Here is a 27444-nt window from a genome sequence, read left to right on the forward strand (position 1 = left end):
AGCTCCAAACCCGGTTATTAGCTATGTGAGGAGCAGTATTTGAACATTTTGCCTGTAGCAGTAAAAAAAAAAAAAAAAGATTCATCCTGGAAACTTTCCTGCTCATATTTTCCATAAATATAAACAGCAAAACAAAAACAGGACAGAAACGTTTTCCACGCAACTGATAGATTTCAGGTAAAGTTATGACCGTGTGACCATCTAAATGTTTGTGACTGATTTTTTTTTTTTTTTTTGCTTGGGGTTTCACACCCAAAGCAAAAAAGGAATAAAAAATAAAATTCTGGTAAACATTACAGCAGTTGAATTAATTTGACTTAAATCTCAACTTACTTTCAGTCACAACCTAAAAAATGATTTAACTTGAATCAAGTTGAGTTTCTTCATAGTTTTAAATTGCATATTTGCCACATTTCATCTGCTGTCAGGAAGAGATTATAATGTGTTGTTGAATGCTGAAACAGCATCGATGTGTGTATTAATATTTTATGTTCTTTTGTGGCACCAAAGTGAGACTTTGGTGGAAATTGTTTGTTTTACTTGATTTGAAAAGAAATGGGCTCAATAGCGCCATCTAGTGTCACAACAATGACACTAGATGGAGCCATTGAGAAAAAAACCAAACAAAACACAGAGAGCAAGAAAAGTCAACGCTGGTCAATAATTGAAAAAAGAAGCACGTTATGTATAATTTATACTTTTTATGTATTTTTTCTCTTTCTTTTCTAATCAGTGACATTAAAAGTCACTGATTTTTTCCCCAGTCAGTCAGTGAATAGTTTCTGTCTCTCTGCCCAGGTCATCGGGTCAGTACCTCTCACTATGTTTGCACATCATCCTTTCATGGAGATTAGCATTTTCCATTTCACCATTAGCACCAATTACGTCCCATTAACCCAGACGGATGAATGCCAGCTCCCACAGTCGCACTGATGTCTAACATGTGATTGGTGAGAGTAGAATTACGGGCTCAATTAAACATATTTCATTCGTGGCTAAATTCCAGAAACAAAACCCAGAAAAGCGTCAAATTAAAAATAGAAAATAGGCAGAAATTAGTTACAAAAAAAAAAAAATTAAAATTCTGCACCAGTGATGCTTTTCTATTTGTAAGTCAGCAGATGGTGATATTTTTCTATTTTCTTAGCAACAGCTAAAATGTTAAGTTTTGCTGAGGAACACAAACCAAAAACATATCGATATAGTAAATATAAAACAACAGATTTAAAAAACCCAAACACTTACTGTCACATAAAAACAGTGACAGGATTTCCTGTTCACTCACTTCATGTAAGCTTTTGAAAAAGTGCCTTCATGCAGGAAGTATTGAACCGGATCACATCATGGAAAAATTCATTTTTACTCTATTTACTTTAAAATGCAGTAAAATGTTTTTGTTTAACCAATAAAAAGACAACTATAAAGCCTTTAAAAAATGTAAAAAATATGACCTGGAAATTAGCACATCTTTTAAGCATTAGCCTGATTTAACACTGGTACCTGTACAATAAATCCAGTTTTGGAAATTTCTCTAAAATATTCCAATCTACCACTGCGAAACCTCTGCTTACACATGTAATCAATTCTTTTGTTTCCTTGCAAACCAGTTTGAGTTTATCAGGTTAACTTTTACTTCCTACACTCGACCTGTCCGTTTCTGTTCTTACTTTGCTTTGAGGCTGTTTCATTTGTCTAAGAGGTGGTTAGACAAATGAAACCCTCTGGTTGTTCTGCAGAGTCCATCCCTGCACGACATTTTAAAGAAGTTGTTCCCCTCGAAACTCAAAACTCTCACTCCTTTCAAAGATACTGGAGAAAATAGTTTCTATGTATTTTGGGAAACTAATGGTTTTCCAGTCTGCTTTCGAATATTTACATTACAGCAAAGTTTAAGCACTTTAACAGGTCTTTAATGAGGTACCTTCATCTAATGGTTCTGGAAGCTCTCTGATTGCTGTCCCTTTAGATGTTAAAGAAGCGTTTCATGCTGTAGACCACAGTTTTCATATCTGTCGCTTAGAACACTGGATTGCCTTCATTCCTGCTTGGGTAACAGAACGTTTAGTTTTAATATCGAAAATGTTCTGTCCACCTTACCCCTCCTTTCTGAGGGGTTCCTCTTCTTTATTCTTTACACTCTGCTTCCTTCAGACTCTATTTTTAGACACAATCAGATCTCCAATCACTGCTGTACAGACGACTGCAAAATGTCACGTTCTTTGGGGTGATGAGAGATACCTCTCTGGGGACAGTTCTTTCCTGTTCCAACTTTACTACGCAGAAGTCCACCAAACAAAGTCCGTAAAGACATGGATGTGCATGTTGGACGAAGCTGAACGCCCCTGCACAGAGTTCTTATCCCAGCCTGACAGAACAGCTTTGGGATAGAGTAGACTGTGGTTCAAGTTATACCATCATCTTGCAGACCATCATAGAAGAAGAGATGGAGCTGTATTACATCTTCATCTTCACGTCAGAACCGAGATGTCATTTAAGTTAATATGTGCATAAATGCAAGTGACCCAATACTTTTGGCAACATGGTACATTTGCATGCGCTCCCATATTTCCTGTAAGAGCAAAACACATCTTTCAATATATCCACAATACTTTAGTTATTGTTTGAATACTTTTCCAAAAGTATATCTGGGTCTTCTTATGTGGTCAGCACACACATATCATGCTTTTTGTTGTCTTTGTCATAATGTAAGAACCAGAGGCTTTAACAAGACAAGATGCATGTTAACGTTAAAATTGCAGACACCCTCACCACTCCAGTAGGTGGCGGTAGCGCACAATAAAACTTTTTTTTTTTGTTTGTTTTTTTGGTGACTGCCAACAAGGAGCTCAACTCCTATAGCTTTGGTGGTACTGTATACACTTTTTGTTTCAGGGAGATTGAAATGTTTTAGGAGCTGAAGTAGTCAGAGAGAAAACAGCCAGCATTTAGCAAATCACATTAATTTTATTTTGTTGAATCTATACCATCCAGTTCACATTTAACACTGTGAATATGACTGCTTCATATATATATATATATACGGTATATACAGTATATATATATACAGTATATATGCACATAAAGGTTTCATGTTTGACTATGATACCATGTCCTTATATACTACATGTCAGCTTAACATTACACAAACGCTCACACTTGATGTGAATCAGGAGGCAAAGCAGCTGTTGGATACACGGCAGACGGAGCTACATAGGTGACACAACCTAACAGTTTTCACATACACCGCCACTTATACAAAAAGGAGTTTATGTACACGCCGATGATTTAATATGTACAGAGTTTAAACTGAGCAACTTGTTTTTTGGTTTTGTTTACAGCTCAGCCTACCAGAACGGTGCTCGAGAGCGAGAGTTGAACTCGGCGCGGTTTGTGATGCACTGAATGCTACAAACCAGTAATTTCACGTGGCGTTCACACCATGCAACATTATATAGTAACAATAATTTCAATAAAAATACCGAACTGACGCAAAATGATTGCACGAGACTAAATATATGTGTCCAGTGAACGCTTGCTGCTGCATTAAATCCACACATGTAGGCATGATGTTACAAGGTGATCCGTTATAAAAATATGTCTCTGTAATTTGGTTAATACTGCATACTATCCCGTCTGGGGAGGTATTCGAAGCAGGAAATCTCTTTTAGCAGTGTTTTCTTTCGGCACATTTTACATTCACGACAATTTTATATGAAAATAGTTCTTAACTCCACCTGACCCAATCACATTCCACTTCAAACATGAATAACCACACGTTCCCTCTGGTCTTATCACACTCTACATCTACAAATCCATTTGACTTGATGACCACAATCAACAGATTACTTGCTTTCTTTAGAAATGTTACCTCACTTCACCTTCTGTACCAGTTTGCTGGGCTAAGAACACATTTTCTGGTTCACAAAGTAAAGCTACTGTGCATTTTTGCACCATAAGTCGAGAAAGCAAGGTAAAAGCTATACATATACATATATACAGTATATACATATATATATATATATATATATATATATATATTAGCTTTCCAAGTACACATAAGTATGCCTAAATTGAAACAGTCATTCACAAATTCAAATAACAGCTTTAATACACCTTTACATGAGTCGTTTAAAATGCAAAACCCATAGTTTCTTCTCAATGCCAGTGCAGTGAGGTTAAAAACGTTTCTATTTCTGGAAGTTGGCCGAAGGTTTGTCAAACATGAGAATGTACAGTGAAATACTCTGAGAATGGATATTAGACAATAATTACATAAATATCAGTCACCACTTTTCATAATCACTCCCATCATGTAATGCCCGTAAAACTACTTGCTTATAAAAAAGGGAGTTTTATATAATAAAGCTGATTTTACGGGGTGTGAGAGGATCTCCGCAGGGTTGTGCCATTCAAAGTTTGCTCTAAAATGTGGTTCTGAACATAATGTAAACATGCTTGAAAAATAATCTGCATGACACATTTGCAGCAGTAAACTGCAGCTTGTAAAGAAATTTTATGATATAGTTATTTTTTTAAAAATTAAATAAACTTTCCTGAGAAAGTTTCCTTAAAATCGGCATAAAGACCGATTGGTTAATGCTTTCTATGTAAACTTCCTAGCCATATGTTTGGATTTTTTTTTGTGCATGTGTAACATGCAAAGTCTGCGTGAGTCATTAAATAACAGAGCGGGAGTTGAACCTTCCTCTTTCATCCGAAGCACATAGAGTAGCCTCATGCTTTGCTTCTTTCAAACCCAAAACTCAAAGCTACGAACGGAGCAGTTGAGAGAGCAAAGGGAAATGTTACAAGCATCCAAAGCGAGGATTTCAAAATAGATGATATCAAATTATTTGACAACTAAATGCCAAAGCGTGGGCAGAAAAAAATAAAATAAACCCCCATACCCCCCATTGGTGTTGGCGTGGGGCGGCGATGTGGGTCTGGCGCCTCAGCAGGGTGAGGAGGACATTTGTTCGTACTCTGGACATTTGAGGAGGGCGGGATAGTTGGAGGAGTTCATCTGCAGGGAGGCCTCGGAGGAGATGGAGGAGGCGCTGCGGCCCCGCCCCGCCCAGGCGTCCGGGTGGAGGAACTGGCCGGAGTAGTCTGAGCAGTTGCTGAGGCGGGGCCGGTAGAAGCCCTGATGGGGCCGGTACATTTCCTCCGCTGTGTATCGCTTCATGAACAGGTACACCGACATGACGCCCGCCGTCTGGAAGAGCCGGGAAACACACAGGAGAGTCAAGGTCGACCTGGGCGACTTTGTCTTCAACGTTAAAGGGGCGCTCACAAGACATTGTCTTGTCAAGTCCCAAGAGTTTCAGTGACTCTGCAGTCAAAATTCAAATAACTTTATTGTAATTATTATTGCTATTGATACAGTTGATATTTGCATTCAGCTCCCAACTTTCTCAGGATTTCTGGGTATGTCTTTACTAGCTCTGTCTGTTCTTCCTTACAGAAAGCTCAAGCTGATTAAGTCTACATGAAGTGCAAACATTTTCAACTCTTGCCACAGATGTTTAATTGGATTCAAGTTTAGCCTTTGACTGGACCACTTTAACACATGCAAATGCTGTATGTTTGATGTACACCCTCCTATTGTACTTCTTTTTGTAAGTTTAGAGTCAATTTAATTAAATTTTTCATTCTGTGGCACACATTTGCTGTCTGATTGCGTGACTTCTCAATAAGCAATTTGTTACACTGTTGGGCATCAGAGTAAGGGGGGGGGCTGAACACAAACTCATGCCGCATTTTTCATTTTTTATTTGTATAAGACATGAAAACATTTTTTCCCCATTTGTACTAATTTGTGTTGGTCTGTTAGATAAACTCTCAATATTTAACATCAGAGAGTTAAATAAACTCTTTGATGTGCGACAAGATGTGCAAAACCACAAGGGCCATGAAAACATTTGCAAGTCTCCGTTAAACAGAAACCGTGGCAACCAAGACAGAAACGGTTAGTTATGAAGTTCACCTCTGTCAGCAGGAAGGAGATGGCGGCGAACGCAAAAGACCAGCCGTACTTGTAGCTGAAGTAAGCCTCGCTAGTTTTCGTCCTGTTCAACATTTCATCATTGATGTTGGAGATGTACAGAACCAGACCGACAACCAGAGACAGACCTGCGGGACGCCGTGAGGCGGGTCAGTGACGCTTCTCGCAGAAATCGTAATCACTGATTTGATGTAGACGACGGTACGCGTTACTGTTGGACTCTACGCAAGGTACCTGAGAGGATGAAGAAGATTCCGGAAACAAAAGCCAGGATAGTGTGATGTGGTCGGATATGGCCGATGTTGCTGAGCACGAAGCCGATGAACATGAAGAAGAGGCTGACCAGAGGAAACGGTGTAGCAGAGCGGATCATCTCTAAGACGACAGGGGAAAAAAAGTATTTAAAAAAAAAAGTCCATCTGAGAGGAAGAAGTTTAAAGATTTTTAGCGGTTCGTTCCTCTGTCGTATATTAAAACAACAAGACCTTCTTGAAGATTGACGTCCTAGTATGTCTCATTGGGTTTTTGCTTTTAAACCGAGACCAGAGTCTCTTTTTAGGTTACTTGACCCCAGTCTGAACTCTTTTTGAAATGAAATCCAGTTTGGATTCATGCTGTGTGTAGTTTGAAGTGAGTGAATACTTACTGAGCACACTGACGGTGGACTCAGATGTTATCTGGACATTAGTAGGCATCACATACTCAATGGTAAAACACCGGCCTTTCTCTTCGCCTGAAATCAAGGAAAAACAAGAAGAAAACCTTTTCAATTCAGATTAACGTGAATCAGAAAAACGTTTTGCAATTGACTACACAATTTTGCCTCCTGAATGAGACAAAGCACGACTCAGCCTCGTTGGGAAACATTTAGCATTCACCTACGTTTTGCTGGATCGAGAACATTTTGTGAATTTGGGTGAGAGAGCTTCTATTTATGCCATCTGTGAATCTGTAGGAAGTGATGTTGAAAAGAAATATCTCCGCAGGCTGGCTGATGTAAGGCGCAGCTTCGGCTGTCAGTATGTGCTTTTGAAGAAAACCCAACATTAGAATTTAACACCTTGTTTTTTTTTATACGCACTCTGTAAAGCCTGACACTAAATGTGTTTCCTCAGCACTTTGTTAACCTTAAACACAGCGAGGCATCAGAAGAGGTGAGGTTTGGTTATTCCACTTATCTAAGTAGCATGGGTTCATGAATTAAAAATATACAACTATATATTAGAACGCTTTAGTTTTTTGTTGTTCACTTTATGCTATAAAAAATGGTCATTAAAAGTATAATCAGTATAGTCAGGGGGCTATAAAGGCAGAAAAAATAATTTATAAGATTTCTAATAAAGTTCTTTGTCCCACACTTCAAAACCGTACATGTTGTGTTAACTGGTCTTTGCAAGTTGCTCCTATTGCTATTGTGTCACTGCATAAATAATAATGTAGTCAAAGTGATTCACTGTATTTGTGAAGTTTTAGAAACCTTTATCACAACCGTGGACGTGGTCTGACTCAGTCAAGAAGCTACATGCTTGTTTACATGTGAGGCAGTTAACCTGAGTAAAATAAATCCGTAAGATGGATTTTAATGGCGGCTGTGAACTAGGCCTGAATTAGAGCGGGCCCTACAAATCCGACTGGGCCTGTTTGAGGCCGTAGATATTGTGTCTGAGCCTGAACAGACCCGGGCCATAAGTAAACCAGATATGTTATTTTAATTATTATGTTATTTCAGGCCACCATTTAAGTAAACGGTGTACCTTTTCCTGTTCTTAGCTTTTGTTTAACGTCTTCCAGCTCCTTCTTGTGGCTGGCTGTAACTGCAGGGTGAGTCAAGTGCAAAGCCTCTGGGATGTGTGATTGATAAGAGCGGAGCCGCACGCACACACTGTGTTTGTTACAGTCTGACTAACCTCTGCTCCCTACCTACTTTCATGTCCACAGGTCAAACTATCGACTCTACTTACACTATAATGAGTCAATTCAGACAACTTTATAATGTACATTCCCATTTGTTTTTCTCTGTGCTGTACGTATTGCAGGCTTATTAAAACCACCACAGAAGCCCAACCCAACCATCAAGAAAATAATTCTGGCCCGACCCGGGTTGGCTCAGGTTCGGGCTTGAGCCATAAATCTAAACTCTAGCGTGAACATCTGACCAAAAAGGTTTTAATTGGTGATTCTGGGTCAAATACTTACCAACACAATAGCTAAATACCAAATAAGGCCACTCAATATCCTCTAAAAGATTCACTGAACCTCTGGGTAATGTGTGTGGCCTACTGCTGAGCATGACCTGGATAGTCATAGGATAACATCTGTTATCTAATCACAGCTGGATTTGGATGCATGTTTACTATGATTAAGTGATTAAAACAGGACAAGTCAGAGGTTAATGGAGCTGTACAGTGGAAAAGTGGACCCAGTCAATAATTTTTTTTCTCTTTTCCTGACACCTTCACTCAATATATCATGTAAAAAACCAGACAAATCATGTGGGTGGTAAACCTGCAGATGTGTGGGTCATAGCTAAAAAAACACACAATATTAGCAATGTGAGCAGGATAAAAGAAAAATGTTGACTTTTATGATAAATGTAAAGAGAGTTAAAAAAGGGACCATATTCCTTTCCTCGGACATTACAGATCAAACTTAATTGGATAAAATGAAGTGTAATTGAAACCACTGCATGCTGTGTGTTTGTGTTTTTTTTAAAGAAAGTAGTAGATATACTTTTTTTCACATCTTTGCATTTGTGTTCATGTTTATGCTGGATTTTCTTGGAAAACATCCCCGTTCCATTAAAGTTTGGGAAAGAAAAGCACGGCGTGTGATTTAAAATGGGCAAGATGTACCAGCATGAAATCGACTGCAGCTGAACTTAGTTTATTTTTGATCACTCCCCGCTGGGATGAAAACCCACACAGTCAACAACAACACACACACACAAAAAAAATACAAGAGAAAGAAACACTGTTATTCTGAACTGAAATCTACAACACATACATGCAACGTTTGTGCTGCAAGCTAAAAAAAGAGGCCACATTTCAACATTCGTGTCGATCTCACGTGCCGTTGTTTGTGAGAAAATGTGGCCTGGTTTGAAATTCTCGCTTGTTACGCTTTCCAGCAACTGTGAATTTAGCAGCAAATTTGAAAGTTAAATTGTGAAGTCAATCTGACATCGATTTGGCTGAAAGATTCGTCTTCGTCGGAAATGCAGCAACAAATGACGTCACGGAAGAACTGATGAGTGATAAACGTGATCTGTTTCAGGTTTTTGGTATAAAAACGATCGAAGGTGACGGTAGTTACATCTGGTGCTGTGGCTGAGTGAAGGTTACGCCTTCTGACACATATAAACAGCCTTATTTACTGTTAAATATATGTGTTGTATTGAATTGAAGTTGTCCCTTGGGAACAACGAAAGTTATTTCGATTAAGCTGATACTCAATGTGCAGCTTACGAGGTGAACGACGTAATAAATCCAAAACATGAAAACGAAAATTTACAACATTCCTGTTGTATTAAGGTTGTTTGCTTGAAAAAACAACAACAAAGTTTTGAGTTTTAATTAGCTGAAACTAAAATCATAAAAATGACCAAACAGAAGCACATGAAGCCTACTACTGCGTGTCACATTATGAATTGAATTAGTGGGATAAAAACATTTTGATCATTTGAAATTCTCATTTATTGAGACACAGATGTGTTACAGCAGTACAGTTTCCATAGCTTGCAGAAAAGTAAAAGCACAATGTAATATCTGGTTTATTCTGGGGAAAAAGTTGCCTGGGGGATTTTGTCTCTAAGAAAAGATTAAAAACTAATAGTTAGTGCTCTTAAAAATGTCCAGGCATGCCTTTTGCATACAGTTGGGGGGAGGAACAGTAATCTTTACCGTGTAAAGCCATGCATTAAATAACTAAAATAATTACAAATATCTATCTTATTGGAAAAGTTCAAAGGAACAAGAACATGTTCTTTTTTTTTGAGTATCAGTCCAAGGAACTTCTAGAGGCACAGATTGTAAGTCAGTCATGGGTTAAGCTGAGGAGAGAAGTCATGAGCAACCATCAATCAGCCGGAGTAAAAATAGCTGACAGTTGCGAGAGCAGAAGCTCACACACATGCATTAAGGTTTGAGCGACTGGTTAAAATGAGGAGCAGAAAGTGAAGAAGAAGAGAAACATGCTCAAGTATTCAGCAGCTTCAAACAGACACTGATCTTCTGTACCTGCAACACTCTAGTGGAAAAAGAAAAGAAAGGAAATAAGGAAAGAAACACAGTTGAGAATGTGGAAGAAATTTGATGCTTCAAACGAGATTGATTTAGTGATCACACGTAAATATTTTAGACTATTAAAATATGTTTCCAATTCTCCTCCTCTTCCTTGTCCTCAGCCCTAAATGAAAGTTTTTAACTTTTAAGCTGTGAGATTATGGAATAGCAAATAGGCACTGCGTTATAAAAAAACGTATAGGTCACACTAACGAAGGGGTTTGAGCTGTCCCTACAAAAACACTCACAAAAACGACTGTGATGTCATGCTTATTGTGCGACAACGTTTTAATGATATGAAATAACAAAAACATTTGTATTTCTCAAGCAAAAGACGTTTTCTGCAATTATTCGCTTGGTAGTATATTGGATATTTCCATTATATATCACCATCAATTCTTCCAATTGCATAAAAGGCAATAAGGATAACATAATGTCATAATTTAAATGCCTAGTGTGACGTATTTTGATCTGTCGTACCATCCTTATAGAGAAAAAGAGGAAATGTTTTACAAGACCCTAAAACTCAAAATGTTAAATAATTTGAAAAAGTTACATATTTCTGCACTTTGAGTAACTGGGTTACTCAAAGTGCAGTAACCTGGTTACTGCACAACAATTTACAAACTGTTGTAAATTGAGCGTTAAAAAGAAAAGAAAAGTAAGTAAAATGAAACCAGCCCTGGTGTGTAGTGGTTGGCGTTCATCTTATCATTTACAATTTATCGTGATAAATTTCCTATGATTTATCATTGTCATGATAAATTTCAATAAGGATGCTTAAAACCCCCCCAAAACTGTCCATACTGTCCGGAGTGTTAATTTGGCCATATTCTCCACTGTTTCTTTAATGAGGGAAGAAATAAATATCAATTAATTTGAAAATATGATTAAATGCAGTTACTGGAAGCATTTCAGTGATACAAATCACACTACTTTAAGTGACTGGTGTCCTAAAAGAAGCATATTACACTGAAAACGAAGAAATAAATAGTTGTTATTGTCTCTTTTATCATTATCACAATAGTATCGCAAAATATCTGGATAAAACTTTAAATCCATATCGCCCACCCCAGCTGCTGAGTTAAGTTTATGTTTCCACAGGAATCAGTGACTATAAACGTCAGAAATGTTTCTTTTTGTTTTTGTGTTTGCTCTCCGCCTCACTAGATGTTCTGCCAGTTGAATAGTTATCACTTAGCACGTCGTCTATCATTGCTTCCTAGGCGAAATGAAATAAATAAATAAAATTAAAAAAAATTCATCCAACTTCAACATCAGTTTGCACTTAGGAGATTCACTTCAGCGCTTTGCTTCATGTCGTCGCTCATTCCAACTTCATGCCAACTCACCAGCGAGGAAGCAAACCCTCCAGAGGCCAGAGTGAAGCGACATGCGCATCTCGGTGCTCTGGTTGAGTGGGAGGATGACGCCCTCCTCCAGGTAGAGCCAGTAGTCGGTGCTCACGGCGATCCCCAGCAGGCCGAGGCCGCAGACGGCGAACACGCTGCTCAGCAGCGTCAGCGCCTTCCTGCCGCATAGGCTCATGCCGCAGCCTCAGAACGCAGCTGGGAGAAGGGAGGAAAGGCAGAGCAGTCACACACTGATGCTAATGTTTACCAGGAAGGGACACACCATTGTTACTTCAACTTGCGGTTGGCTTTGAAATAACTATTGGAATGTTGTTTGAAATAAAAGATTTAATGAATGTAAAAAGGTTTCCTCCTTGGTGGTGCCCCATTTGTCACATTGCTCAGGAATACGGGGAAAAGCAAAGAAAACTATTGAAACATTAGCAAGTTACAAAAAAATATTTATTCAGTTATATTTTAAAATGTAAAGACATTATATATATTTATGCATCTATAAAATACTGAGAATGATGTATTGTCATGAAGTGTGGTGGAGGTGGTGAGGCAGAACATGGCGGACTCAGGTTGTAGAAAATAAATGGTGATTTAATGGTGAAAGCACAAATCCAAAAACCATGCAGCACAGCTGAGCAGAAGGCTGAAGCTCAACACTGGCAGCAACAGGTAAACGAATGGACAGCTAGACAGAAATGACAGACTGGTGCGACACATACCACAAGGACCCGACGAGGAACACAGGTGGGGTTAAATACACAGAGGGTAATCACGGAACGAGACACACCTGGGAACAATTAAGGGTTAAACAGGACAACACGTAGATTCATGACACAGAAATCCAAAATAAACACACAGAAAAACTCAAATCCACACAGAGAAAACCCAATCCTGACATGTATAAAGCATTGTACAAAAGTTATTGGTGTGAAACTGTGGGAAAAGTTGGACGATAATCTTCATTTATGTTGGTGAGCTTTAAAAGATCCTCAAAGTGTAACATTATAAAAGCTTATACTGGTATGTAGATGTACAGTATGTATGTATTGTGTGACCATGTATGCATGTAATATGCATGTACTGTATATCTGTATATACATGCATATTTAAACATAAATGTATGTACATGAACAGTTATTATGTTGAATAGAGTAGGCAAGTATAAGCTTTGGGTCAGCCTGTTCCGTTTTTGGTAAATTATTAGTTTATAAAATATCATATTATTTTGCTTCCTTTTTTTTGTAATGTTGTAAATTTACCAAAGTAACACAAATCTGAATCTAAAAAATGTATTACAAGTGCAATTTATTACTCCCTCCTGCCCTGCGCAAACAATATTAACTCTTATTTCTTAAAAGAAAAAATGAATAGTAAGAAGCTCAATCAGTATTCATGTTATCAAGTTTATCTGTTCCACTTTATTAGTTCTTAGTTTGATTCACAGTTATACTTGTCATTACAAACAGAAATCTGTAGCAAATGGAGAAAAGGCAGTGCATACAAGAAGGGATTAGTAAAACTTAATTGAATTGAATAATAGTGTGCAGCACCAGAGGGTTAAGTGGCTATTCTTTATTAAAGCAGATCGTTTAATGTTTTTCTAGCCGACTAAATCATTTTGTTGCTGTCATGAAAAGACTGTAGTATAAATCATAACACTGATTACGCTCAAACAAGAACCTGAGCTCGTCGCTTTTATTTGTATTTTCTAAAGAAATAATGCACTCTTCCTAAAGTAAGTAAAAAAAAAAAAAAGACTGTGAAAAATGTGCCATCATGTGAATGCGTGTGGATCAGCTGGTGGCTTTAGTCAGCATTTTCCGGAAAGCGGAGCTGGAGCCTGGCGGGCTGGGTGAAAAGAAATGATTTCACATAATGAGTTCTCAGTGTGCCGCCGCAACTGAGGACGCCGCGAGGCTGGGAGGACGCAGGGGAACGTGTGAAAGGGTTTTGAATCTGGCATTTCACATCTGGCTCTCGGTGGATCAACGTTTTGTATCACGACAGAAAACGAATCCCCCGACAGACTAGAGCTGATGTGTTTTCATATAAGTGCCGTCTGAGACGTGAGCTGGTGCTACGACAAAGAGGAAAGATCAGCAGGAGAGATGAGGTGTGGAGAAAAAGGTATTTTGAGCACATTTGAAATATATACTTCTGCAATTATGAAAAGAAAGAAAGAAAGATTGGAGGGTAAAGAAATCTTTGTTTACAGGGTCAGTAGCCCAGAGCTGCATTTTTGGGGGATTTCAGTCTTTTAGTTTCTTTTTTTTCTTAATAAATATGTGTTTTGCAAACATTGTGTAAATAAAATAGTAAATAAAAAAAACTCACAGGATCATATCAGGTGAGTTGTATGAATATTTCAGGATTTTTATAAAAATAAATATAAAAAATAAATAAATTAAATTATAATGCATTTTTTTAGAACAACATGGAGCCACAGGCCATTAAAACTACCATGGATCAGTATGAACTGATGTATATGACTACTTCTTAATGTACAATAATTTGTATTAGTCAATTAATTCTTTCTTTGTGGATGAGGCACCAAAGCTTTCTCCAGCCCAGGGACCCACATTCTTGTAAATCCGGCTCTGCATGCAGCCCATAATTTAATCATCCAATCTATGAATATCCAACTTGCTAAAACCTGGTTTAAAGGAAGACATCAGTTTAATTAAGTCTAAAGTAAGTTAAAACAGTGGTTTAATATAACATGTCAGAAACTTTTCACATTATACAACCAAAAACCTAAGTATGTTATGTATATGATTTTATATGACAGAGCAACACAAATAGCACATATTAAGAAATTCAAGGAAAATGTTCAAGGGAGAAGGTTGTGGAGAAGTTTAAAGCAGGGCTAGGTTGTAAAACAAAACTTTAATGTTTCATAGAGCTCTGTTTAATCATCATCTGAAAGCTGAATGAGAGCGGTTATAGCTGGAAACCTGCCAGGATGTGGCCGTCACTCTAGGATGACAGGAAGGAAAAGAACAACATTCATCAGAAGAGGCGGCCATTATGGAGACTGGTAAATAATGGAGCAGCCAAACACACATCCACAACTGAGGTTAGAGGATCTGTAAGTGGGACAATTATTACTCCACAGATCTGTCTTTTATGGAAGAGTGGAGAGAATAACGACATTGCTGGACGAACCACATGAGACATTTTGCTGTAGGTGTGTAGAAGACAAGTCAGAAGTGTGGATTAAAGGGTAGATTATAGCAGGGTTTAGATCAAAACACAGTACTGTGTCAGAAAGAACCACAGAATCTAAAAATTTGTGGTCAGGTTTGAAAACTGATGTTCATGGATGTGCAGTCACCAATATGGCAGAGCTTGAGATTCTTTTGCTGGATGAATAGGTAACCTTTTCTCTGTTTAGATCTGGAAAGTTGGTGAGAGACACGTTAATAAAGCTGAGGCTCTAATTACAGCAAAAAAATAAATAAATAAAAGGAGACACCTATTTGAAAAAATATTGAAAAAACATTTCCACAGCTGTGCCCTACCTTGTGTTGTTCCATCGCAGAACATCCTTATAAAGTACACAGACAGAGCTTAGGTTGTATACATAATTTATCAGGAGATTGTAGGCAGTGATGTCCGTTACTATGTAACGTCGGACCACTTTTTTCAGTAACGAGTAATCTAAAGCGTTGCTATTTCAAATCCAGTAGTCAGACTACAGTTACTTATCGAAATCACTTTGCGTTACTATTTTCTTTCGGGATTTCATTTTATTTCCTCTACTCGTCTTGGGGAGTGACCCCCGTTTCTACACGACAGCGTCAGCAGCGACAGAAATGTAAACAATGGAGGAAGATGTGCATTTTGTTCCTGAAAAGGAACTATTTTGAGATTCGGTCGCCAATTCCGTTCATTACAAGCAAACTACAAACACCGAGACTAATCTGAACAGCGCAATAAACGTGAAAACAGCCACGAATGAACGAGTCCGTAAAGTTGTGCAACTAAATGCCATTATAATCAGTAATATTAAGATAAGTGTCACAAATCTGTGCAGCGGGACATCTGAGTTGTTGAGCGGCAGGAGGAGCCAAACGAGGGGGAGGGGTATAAAATCCTATTTATAGTCTTCCAGACAACACTGGAACACACAAAAACATTCACAAATTACTTTAGTTTTTTTTGTACTGTTGTAACCATTAAACAATCTCCCCTTCAGTTTAACCTTATAAGTGGATATATAATATATTGTTATATTGTTGATGTTACAATTATAAAATAACTTGCAATTAAGTATTGGCAAAGATCAATGTAATTTTCTCAGCGTTGTTTGTTAGCAGCTGCTGAAAGTAACTAAAAAATTTAATTTTAATGTAACTTAGTTACTTTCCAAATCAAGTAGTCAGTAATCTAACTAAGTTACTTTTTCAAGGGGTAATCAGTAATCCGATTAAAGTAACTTTTTCAAAGTAACTATGCCATCACTGATTGTAGGTTTAACACATAGTTGCAGAGTTACTGTATCTATTGTAGGGAAGTCTGCATAAACAATGATTTCACTACCGGTGAAAACACCAGCATTAATGTCAAAGGGTTATTATTAAACAACAGCTATTTGTGGCTGTGGTGCAATCACAGACCACTCACTTTCTCCAAGCCAGTGCTTTATTTAAAGCTGTTTAGACTCAAGATGCAACATGATGGATGTTTTCTGCTCAATAAACTTTCTTGTGTGCTGCATTCGCCCAAAAGGCAGTTTTCAGTTCAACAGCACAAAAACCTTTTCTTGCATAGTTCCTGCCCTTCCAGATGGAAATCATCAGAAGTGTTTTCAGGCAATTAGCATTTATTGTTTCTAAACAAAAATGGATTTATTACATCAGGGTAGATGTAGATTTAAAGCGTAAACTAGATTTATATATTTAACAAAGACGTTGCAGGTCGGGTTTAATTGGCCTACTTTATCAACCCCAACAACTTTATGAAAGTATTTAGACATCAATAGATGCTATTACACCTTTTCAACTACATTTACATTTTTATTTGAAAGCCACATCATATTTTCCATGTCCCACAATACCGACAAATTGATGTGCAATGCTCTAAGTACCGTACACAAGCATGAAATGATTTGTTTACATAAAGGACATTGAAGTCAGAAGTGACAAAATAACAATATGTGTGTTTGAAATGGGAAAAAGAATTGGTGAGGAAATCAGTGATAAGCCCAGTAATAACCAGGAAGGACTTTAGTCATCTAAACAATGCAGATTATTAGCAAGTAGCTATACACTATTTTAACATAAGCTAAGACACATTCCCATCTGTAACTAAGGATTTTCGAAACCTAACTGTTAGCATGGGTTTTGTAAAAGTGCGAAACCTTTCTTAAACTAGAAATGTTTTTCAGGAAGTACTGCAGCAGTAAAACTCAGTTGCAACCAAACAAAAAGAAAAACACACAAAATGATTCAAACAAGTTTCACATATTGAACAAAATGAGCATAAAAAAAGATAGTCTTATAGCTAATATTTACGTTTCATGCTGCTTTTAATCAGTAGACTAAACTAATAAGAAAAATAATTTGCTAAAGCAAAATTTTTCTTGCTAAAAGCCAAAAAAGCAGGACTACCAGCAGGTCAGTCATGATTTAGCACAGAGGTGTCAAATTCATTTTCATTTTGGGCCTTATCTAAAATCTGAATGTTCTTAAAGGGCCGGTTGTGCCATAATATATCAATAAAACCAACTAAACTGTTAAAATATCAATAAATAGCTGTTACTACAGGACTTTGTGATTGTTTTAGTATTTTTTTAGTTGACATTTTGTGATGAATATTTAGAAATGTTTGTAAGGAATTTTACAATATTGACGCTGATGCATGACGTTAAATGTGACTCTTTACCACTCGCTATATCAGTTACGAATTCAATTTTGAGAAAATTTGCAGTAAAATCGGGAAAAAAAGTGGAAATTTGTTTTTGCGTGAATTTTACAGATTTGGGAAAAACTGGAAAGACTCACTGATGTAATTTGGAGTCTAGAGGGCCACATAAAAAGCTACGGCGGGCCAGATTTGGCCCCCGGGCCTTGAGTTTGACACCTGTGATTTAGCAGGATCAATTCAAGACGCATCTGTTGTTTGTTAGATCCACACAATCAAACTGTATATCAATATGTCTAAAAATGTTTAACAAGACAATTTCAACACAACTCAAACTTTGAGAGTTACATTAATATGATGTATCTGACCAACCTGTTAGAAACAAAACAGTTTCCACACTAAATGGGTGTTGAAGTCGTGGCTTCCACTCAACCTAATCAAGTATTTCAAAGAGTTACACTCCATTAAATAAAACGAGGCTCATCTCTGTTTTTGCTTTGTTTGTTTTTTTGGGTCACTAAGGTGACTCAAGCTTATTTTTGCTTTTCACAGATGATGAGACTCTGCTGACTTTTTTAGTGCACAACCTGGCAGTAGAGAGTTAGGCAGCAGAGTTAAGATTAGCGTCTCAAAGTTTGAAGCCAATTTCTTGCATCTCTTGATGTAAAAAACTAAACGTTTATTTTGGGGTAAAAATAATCATAACAGGTTGGGCTTTAATCCAGGCTTCACTCAACTTGCTCATATTTTGAAAATGAGACAAAATGAACAAAAATTAAAATTACTTTTGGAATTACAAAGGAGTTGCCACATTAAATGAAATCAGAATTTGTATACCTGGTTTAATCACATACCCATCAGAGAGCCCACACAGCATCACAATAGTAAAGCCTTCATGAATTTTAATCATCTCTGTCATTGATCTGCTTTTGTAAAAGTCTGTGTATGGTAACTGATCTAAGCTGGGAGAAAGGAATATTATCTTTATAAAGAAATGTTTCTCATTAAATGTTCAAAGCCACTGGGATGAAAGCTTTCAGTAACATTACGAAGGCTTACGGGGGAGGGGGAAAAAAAGACCAGCAGAATTTTTGCAAAGCTTAACGATAGAATAACAAATATGGCACTTATATTATATATAGATGTCAGTGAAGTGAAATGTACCTTTCAAGGAGTCTCATAAATGTAAGCAGCAAAAGAATAGAATAAAAAACAACAACTTTAAAGTCACCAATGATCTTTATGCTTTCACAAGTAAGTTGACACAGATCATCTCTCCTTGGGGCCCAGAGGCCGTGCTGACATCGAGTCAGGCTGACGTACATAAGCCATTGCTGGAGTAAAGGGCACATCATCACCAAAAAGTAGGCCAATGTCTGTCCTGTCTCATTTCTTATTGTGCACACAGTCTCCAGTCAGCCTCAAGCAAAAATAACACTTTTCTTTTTCAAAAACTAAAAGGTTTTGATCAGTCAGATTAGACAGGGCTGCAGCTATCGATTGTTCTGATGATCAATTGATTAATCGGATACAAAAATTGCCACATTCTGAAGATTTTTCAATTAAAAGCTTTTTAAATACAACATTGCAATAATTTAATTTCCTTTTTTAAATGACAAAATAAACATTTTATTTCCTAAAATGCAATAGCATAGCATTCCTTTAGTGCACGTTTGGACGCATCTGCAGAAAAAAACAAACTTCTAACATCAGCTCAGCGCTTTCTGCTTGACTTCGCATCAACACTGTGCGGCACTAAGCTGTGAATTATTTTTTCGATTAATAATTAGATAATAAAAGGTCCATAATAAAATATTTACTTACAAAGTTTGAAGCTAAAATAAAACCACTTTTGGTAGTACAGAATGTTTTTTTATTATCTTAAATAACTGATGCATATCTTTACAGTTTTTGCATAGTTGCTGCTCTGAGTGTGTTGTTCTTTCATAAAATTGTTTCTTTTTCTTTTTTTCTTTTTTTACATTTTTGGACTCCAGTTAATGATTAATTGATTACAAAATTAGTTGACGATTATTTTAATAATTGATTAATCACAATCAATCCAATTAATCGTTTCAGGACTAGATGTCGATTGGATTGCGCTTGCTGTTGGACAATGCTTATCTTTGTATGCTGCATAGTTAAATACACACATACACAGCAGTGGCCGCTTTGAAAAAAAAGAGATCTAAATTTTCATGATCAGGTTTAACATCTGAGTCATCCCAGCCATGCTTCCTTGATTCAAATATTTAACCATCTAGCCAGAGCTTTGAAATACGTACTGCATTGTCCAAAGTGAGAAATCACACCGCAGACATCTGGCTCCCTAATTTGAATTTGTTTGTTTGTATAATTCTGTGTAAGGGGTATGTCAGTGTCACAGAGCAGATCTCTTCTGGCATGCTTGTTGACCCAGTTTCTGTGGCTGTAAGAGCATGGCTGTGAGTGCAGAGCCTCTGTTGCCTCCAATGTGGACAGGCCAATCACACTGTGTGAGTTGGCTCCTGTTAGGTGACGTTGCTAGGGACGGGAGGGCAAGCCGGAGGTCAGGGGCGGCCCAAATGCTCAAGAGAGAGAGAGAGAGAGAGACGATAAGTCATCAGGCCCCAGACTCAGCTGAGTGAAACTGGAAGTCCCCATCACTCAGATGTTAAATGAGAGCGTGTCACACATGGAAAAGAGTTTAAATCTACCTGTAAATTTATGATCAAGTCAAGTAAAACGCATGTCAACATCTCAACATAAACATGTCCTTGAAATTAAACTTCTGAAATCACAGAACTAATGTCAGTGACCCAGAAACTTTATGCAGCCATGATCTTAGAGTCTCGTAAATCACTGGAGCTACGTGGTCAACTTCAAAGTTCAAAGGGAAATCTGGATGTTTGCATTTGAAGTGCCACACATGTAAACGCTGCATACCAATCATATGCTGGATGGACTTTCACTGCTGTCGATGCCCATTCATAAGCCTGGTGGGCCACCAGGCTTTACTTGTGCCCCCACCAGGCTTAGCATTTTTAATTATTGCCTTTTTAAAGACTTAAAGTTGGTGTTTAGGTATTAATCTTCCAGTCTTACAATAATGCATAATTATCAGGTGATATTTTCAAATTTTCTGTCAACTTTAAACATTTTTTTTAACTCAAAAACATGGCGGCCTGCTGAATGACTGCCCTAGTACCCAGAGCACCGGGCTTAGCAGGGGGAAACCTTGAATTCTTGATGATTATTTAGTGACCAATATGGTAAAGCTCACAGGTATTAAGTGACACTGGGATGAAGGAAAAGAAAGTAAAGGAAATGTATGTGTTAATCATTAGTCAATATCATCATTGCAATATTCAGCAATAGTATCATAACTTCATATTTTCTTGATATTGTACAGCCCTGGTTTGTAATGTTTTGTAAAACAGCCTGAGTCAGTTTTGTGATTTTAAAACCTCTGAATGACCGATTAATCTCCTTTGTAGCATTTACATTTGTCTGCAGTCTGAGTCTGATCTGACTCACATTTGCAATGAGAGTGGATTCACATACAGGATCAGAGACTTAATCACGTTTGCCATGACGACCCAGAAAGGCTCCATTTACCACAGATTAGCTTCACAGGTGAAGGAGTTCACTCGGTGTTCGACGTAGCTTAAGGCTGATTGTGTTTTACCACTTGCTTGACTTTGTGATTTCTCGTCTCACTGACGGACCACACATTTGGTCCGTGTCAGGACAGGACAGAACAGACGATTCCTCTGACCCTGAATCCACTAGGTCTCTTAGAAAGCAGACTGCGGTGTTTCCATTACAGAAGAAAATCACAAGTGAATGAGTTGGTTCACGCGATAAGTCATTAAAAAGGCATGCCGTGCCATCATCCTCCAGATCCAAAAAATTCTTTCCATTAATATTTTATGAAATACACTGATTCCTTGTCCTAATGCCAAATTTGTTTTAAAGAAAAATGTTTTTTCGAAATAGCCGTTTTTTCATTAAGCAAATTTATTTCTAGAATTTGCAATTATATAGTCAATGGATGCATAATTTATGACAGGTCTTTTCTTTCTTCTCAACTGCCAAAGGATCCTAGCTCTCAAAATCAGAACATTCTGATTAAAAATTAGTAAAAGGATTTCTTTCCTGAGATATTGCCATTCTGTTTGCAGCTCAAATGTCTCCGAAAGGACCAACGGCTTATTGAAGTTAATGCCAGTCAGTGTTCAGAGGGGCTCCAGCTCCATCTGACAAAGGAAAAGTGAATTTGCTGCACTGGATCACTTCCTATACAGAGAAAGATTGGGTAGGACAGTCAGGAAGCAGATATTTAGAAAATAACTTCATATTTCAAATACCATCTTCTTATTCTCTTATCAAGTCTGCCTCTTTTAACCAGTTGGCCGAAGCAAATTGTTTGGACACGTCTGTGGGCAGGTACCGAGATTTAAAGGTCACTCTATGAATAAACCCATCAAGACTAATGCTGTTGATGGAAGGTTGTTAAGCAACGTGGCAATACCTTAGACTGTTAGCATTTCAGTGTACAGTTTTCATTATTTTAATTAATGAAAATGGAGAGGAAGTTTTATGAATGTGTGTAAATAGACGTACAGCTAACAGTGTTTTGTTAGGTTATTAGGTAGGCAACTTATCTCTTTAAGCTGTTATATAACACTCAACAATATATTTATTGCACTTAATGACTCCACAGAAAACTAATTTCCTCTCTGCATGTTTCAATTTGCGTTCCATCATGTGTGGAACATGCTTCCAGTTTTCTCTTTATCTCCTGCACTAATGCTTTCTTCCATTAGAGCGTTAACAAGCCAGAATAATTTCTCAGCGGACTAATTTTGGAGATGCCTTGGCTAACCCTTGAGGGCATGCCTTCCCAGAATCAGAGAGTACACATCGAAATTTAAGCTCCGCTGCAGGGAACGCATCTTACGACATCTCATCTGGTAAAGAACAGAGGAAGACAGTGGAGAAGTGCAAGTTGAAGCTGTCAAGGCAGGGAAGGAAGTGGAAATTTATGTGTCACACCTTCACATCTTCTCAACATTAAAAAAATCCCTGTAATCCATGTAAAATCCTGAGTGGGTCACATATTTGCATGTATGTAAACAGCTAATTGAATGGGGGGTCTAGCCTACGCTAGAAAGCTCTGTAAGTTCTCTAGATGGACTTCTGGACTCTGAGGTCATTAACAATTCAGATTTTAAGGTGTTATCACTATAGTCAGGTGTGGCGAGTGCAACTATTAATGCAAATTCACTCATCAGTCACAAAATTTCGCGTGGACTTGCAATTTTCAACAGTCATTGCAACTTTTCCGCAAATTTGACCAATCGCCTTGACGCTCTTTGTATTTCCTTCTTTTCTGACCAGTCACTGCAACACGACTGGTTCACTCTTTTGCCCTGTTTCATTTGAACTTTTCTCAGTTGCTACTGCTCTTTAGTCGGTTATAAAGATGTACCGTGATTTTCCGAGTTTTAGAACTGCGCAGTCTGTGTCATGTTCAGTGACTAGCTTGAGCCAAAAGGCAAAAAAACCAAACTTTGAAGTTTTCTTCTAAACAAGTATTTCATATTAGGCTAGTTAATGAGAATACTAATGTTGTTGTTACCTATTTTACATCCCTTTCTAGTTAGTTAATGGCAGGAATAAATCCAATCATTAACTTCTGTTTACTATCAATGAAAGCCTTCCACGATCAAGTGTTGCTTACTGTGACAATCATGTGTATTTACTTAATGCGAAATGATTTTCTCCACAACTGGAACAAAGTCTTTTCATGTAAAATTACCTCAGAAGCAATGTCTAGAAGAAAAAAACACAATAAATGACAGTGGCATAAAAAAACGGTGACCCAAAGCAATGGTACTAACATCCATTTCCCTGTGTTTGTTGGGAGAACAAGTCTGCCGTTTATAAGAGCTTGACATGGCCCTGTCGCCAGGCAACGCCACACACAGAAGCCTCCAAATTAGTAAGGCATGAATGGATAGATGAGCAATTCCCAAAACAAGGCTTTCTGTTTGGCAGCGCATTTTAAATGCTGGAAGATAGGATGGAGCAAAAACAGGGCGAAGAAATATTACATAAATACGTTGTTCATCATGAATTATTAAAAAAACAAACAAACACTGATTACATGTTAGGATATGTGCGGGCAAGAAGGACAAGAATCATATGGGAACATCTGGTTAAGAGTGTTCAGTTAGTTATTTCACTTTTTATCCATATTCTGTGTGCACTCAATTCTTCTGGATGATTGATTAAACCCTGAGATCTAGAGTTATGAATACTGCCAAAACCACAAAACAAGCATGTTTACTTACAGCAATGTGTTTAAGTGCACACATATTCAACTGGCTGTTCCTGGAGACACGTGAAACACTTACATACTCAATGAGGAAGAAAAAATCCTGAGCTCTATTAACCTCGCAATGGGGACATGTAAAAGCAGCTCTATGGAAACCAGACCTTCATCTGACAAAAGAAGAATTTAAACAATGAAACAGCAACCATTTAAAGTACTTAATGCCAGATGACAATAAGTTTGGCAAAAAAAAAAAAAAAGAAATCTTGTGTAGATGTTAGAGATCCACCCAATCAGACTCCTGAGGCTCATTTCCAATCTTTGGATTTTGTAAATCTTTGACTGGTCAAAACTGACTTCATCCAATTAGAACTGTAATATAAAGAGATATAATCAGGCCATTTTTAATACCGCAGGGGAAAAAAAACAGATACATTTTTGCATTGCATTTCATATTTTCTGCATGGTTTCTGACCAGTTTCTATTTGACATTTGCAAGCCAATAGTTGTAAGGATAAATTACAAACCTGCTAACTGTCTTTATTAATGTTGACAGGTGTAGCACTTATAACATTTCTTCCAAACACAGAGATGCTTTTTTTAACTATTATTATTATTAGTCATATTGGCAAAGCACTTTACTACTAATTGCAACTTACTACTCCTCTGTTGTAGACATGGGAGCTTTTCTGACCATTTTATTTTCCTCTTAACAATCAATGCGTTTGTCTCTAAGATGCCTTGCCAATGTGTCTTTATGGAAACCACTCAGCCCTAGCATAAAGACTTATTGGCATACTTTGGATTTTCTTATTCGTCTACCTTGATGGGTAAAATGCTTTATCACATTTTTCTCTCCACATGTATTTGACATTTTACTAGAGCTTTAAACTTCCAGCACCAGATTACTGTTATATGTTTTCTCTCATTGTTCGGGTAAGCTGCTACAAGGACAGGCTGAGTATCTGTGTCTTCAGTGTTGCTGTGCACAAGTGTTCGCCAACTTTGGAGGATGAAAACATTTAGGTTGCTTTGATTTCGATGCACTTGGGCATCCTAAACCCCAGTAGGAGCAAAAAAGTCAACATTGCTGCATGTGTGAGAGAGCAGTTGTTTTAAAAAAGGGTTTTGCTACATTAACACAAATCCTAAATGTTTTGGAAATGTTCGTTTTAAACCATCTTTGGCATCTTTTATTGGCAAATATGACGGTTAGCTCAGCTAGCTAGCATTACTAAAACAGCCGACTCTGTGGACATATTCTTGAGAAGGCAGAGCTTTACGTTTACTCCGACATTTCCAAGAAGCTAACAACGTTTCCAAACCCACCGTGTTCATTGACAAACTGCCTGAAAGCTCAAAAAGGTAAAATAGAGGACATTTCCTTCGCCCGGCTTGCTGCAACGTCCATTCTGTCTCTCCCTTGAATGAACCAAAGACTCGTCTTAGAAAAATATGCTTTTCTTTTAAACAGCTTCGCTTAATCTGTGTGAATCCTCTGACTTTGTTTTTAAACGTCTCACTGACACCAGAAATGGCTGCTTCTGAGCAGTAAACATGAATTCACTTTACAAGCGGATAACTTTTTAAAACAAGCTGGAATTCTGACCAAGCTGTCCGACTAGGCACAACACAAGACACAGCAACAGTTTACAGATTCAAAATATTTAGCATTACATACGATCAACTTTTGTGACTTTTTTTTTTCGCAGTATGATATTTGTGATTCAGGCATTTACTCTTTTTTTTTTTCACTTAAGGTTGCCCATAGCAACGTGAATCTTTTGGCGATGCCGACACCTGTGAACGGTGTGATGTTAACAAGGCACAAAGGCAGAGGTGAGGAGGACGAAAACTATTTTCAGAACAGCAAGCCAGCTAGGAGCTGTGCTGAATGACTATAGTGTGCATCTTGTGATGTAAATCGTGCAACATTTCTGCAATAACTAACTAACTAAAGAAAAACAAAAGTATTTCAAGGATAAGCCAAAGCAGAACAAAAACGCCGCAGTTTGGAAAGATGGGAATAAATTCAAAAAGATTAAACAGCCTTGAATTAATCTGCTAGTTCAGTTTAAATAGAGGCTGTTTGTTGAGTTTTCATTTCCAACCAGCAGAGTGCAAATGCTTGATTCTAAAAATACTTGTTTCAATTAAATTCAGTTTAAATTATGCTATAGATCCCCCAGATCATAACATTACAGGTAATATTTATTTAGCATTCCTCTAGTGAAATGAAAATATGGCTGATAAGCGATCCAGCAGCTAATTAACACACTTACTTATCAGTAGTTTCTATTCAAGCGATTTGAAAAAGTACTGACAGTCACTTTCCCGAGCTTAATATGTATTCACAAATAAATAATTTGCTCTCAATCAAACAAGAGTCAAGGTGACTGATCAGCTACGTTGACTTGGCACATTTGTTTAAACCGAAATCACTATCCATGGTGCTGAAACCTTTAACGTGTTCCCACATTAAACCATTTAGTCAACAACACAGACTTGGTGGAAAATAGTGCATTATAGTGGAAGAAAATATCTGAACTCCCTTTACATACAAGTGTCTCCAATGGCGCAGGAATACTTGTGCTTCAGATTAAACGTGGATTAAAATTTGTTTATATCACAGCTAACTTTGTGATATTTTATTCTATATTCTATTTTTCTGTTTCTCAGTTTCCTCTCTCCTCACGAAACTAAATCTGTTACACTAACGTTTGGCGCTACAAAACGACGATATTACTTTTAACTATTAAAAATACGTGCTTGCTTTTCTTTATATGTAAGGGTAAGAAGATTCGACGGCAAAGAACGACTCCTTCAATCTAGTCAAAAGAACGAAAGCGGTCTATGATGTCCTCGCTAATGCTGTGTGAGGTACTGTTACCACAATAACACCTCTTTCGTCACAGAGGAATGCAGAAAAAGTCACTTATTATTTCTGCTTTACCGTAAGCAACTATTTTTTTGTTGCCGACTCTCAACAACTCATTTTAAGTGTAAAGAGAAAAGCCAAACGTTTCCTGTTGCAGCTTAGAAACAGTTAAGAAAAGCTACATTTCCAAAGAAACGCTCAAGTAAAAGTAGTCGGAAATAATTTACCTTCGTAAAGCAGATTCGTTGGGGGGGAGAAACAAGCAACACTTCTCCCTCTGTATGTCGTGCTGTGTTTGCGGTCAGTCCGTCCACTTCATCGCGGGTTGTAACGCAACTTCTGCTGCTGCCGCGTGAGCTCGCGCGCCGCTTCTTTTACTGTCCAAGGCAGAAACTGGCTGAGCGCGAGACGTGCGGCACGTGGCAGCATACTCCGCGCGCTCTTCCTCTCCTCTCAGGTGTGCGAGAGGGACGCCGCGTGCAGATGATGCTGGATACGATGAACAGTTCAGAGGCGGTGATGAGCGGGGCTCTGAGCTGGTTTAGGTAACCAACAACTAAACACAAAAATATTACAATAGAAGTTTATTCGATTCAATTCAAGATTTTTTAAATATATATTTATCCCAAGTGGAATAAAAATGTTGTAACGTGTCTCGTTAAGTGTCTTCAAAGAGTCGTTGTGGACGGCGATGCTAGGAGGAGGAGTGATCTCCGGTAGCAGTCAGTCTT

At 37.7% G+C, this 27444-nt stretch overlaps 1 protein-coding gene and 1 long non-coding RNA gene across 2 annotated transcripts in view; one reads left to right on the forward strand and one right to left on the reverse strand.

The window, feature by feature from the left end:
- Nucleotides 1-2944: 2944 nt before the first annotated feature.
- LOC114144260 (voltage-dependent calcium channel gamma-5 subunit) lies at nucleotides 2945-27400 on the reverse strand. Its single transcript, XM_028016888.1, has 6 exons — nucleotides 26941-27400; nucleotides 11637-11852; nucleotides 6651-6737; nucleotides 6239-6379; nucleotides 5987-6132; nucleotides 2945-5215 (listed from the first exon to the last, which is right to left on the reverse strand). Exons 2-6 carry the CDS (start codon nucleotides 11830-11832, stop codon nucleotides 4952-4954), a joined length of 834 nt encoding a protein of 277 aa, XP_027872689.1. The 5' UTR covers nucleotides 11833-11852; nucleotides 26941-27400; the 3' UTR covers nucleotides 2945-4951.
- Nucleotides 12861-27444, forward strand: part of LOC114144261 (uncharacterized) — a 35367-nt gene continuing 20783 nt past the window's right edge. The window contains exons 1-2 of the long non-coding RNA XR_003595454.1: nucleotides 12861-13778; nucleotides 25596-25674. This is a non-coding gene — a long non-coding RNA (uncharacterized LOC114144261). The remainder of the gene's footprint in view (nucleotides 13779-25595; nucleotides 25675-27444) is intronic.

This window comes from Xiphophorus couchianus, chromosome 5 (assembly GCF_001444195.1).
Source record: "Xiphophorus couchianus chromosome 5, X_couchianus-1.0, whole genome shotgun sequence".
Lineage (NCBI taxonomy): Eukaryota > Metazoa > Chordata > Actinopteri > Cyprinodontiformes > Poeciliidae > Xiphophorus > Xiphophorus couchianus.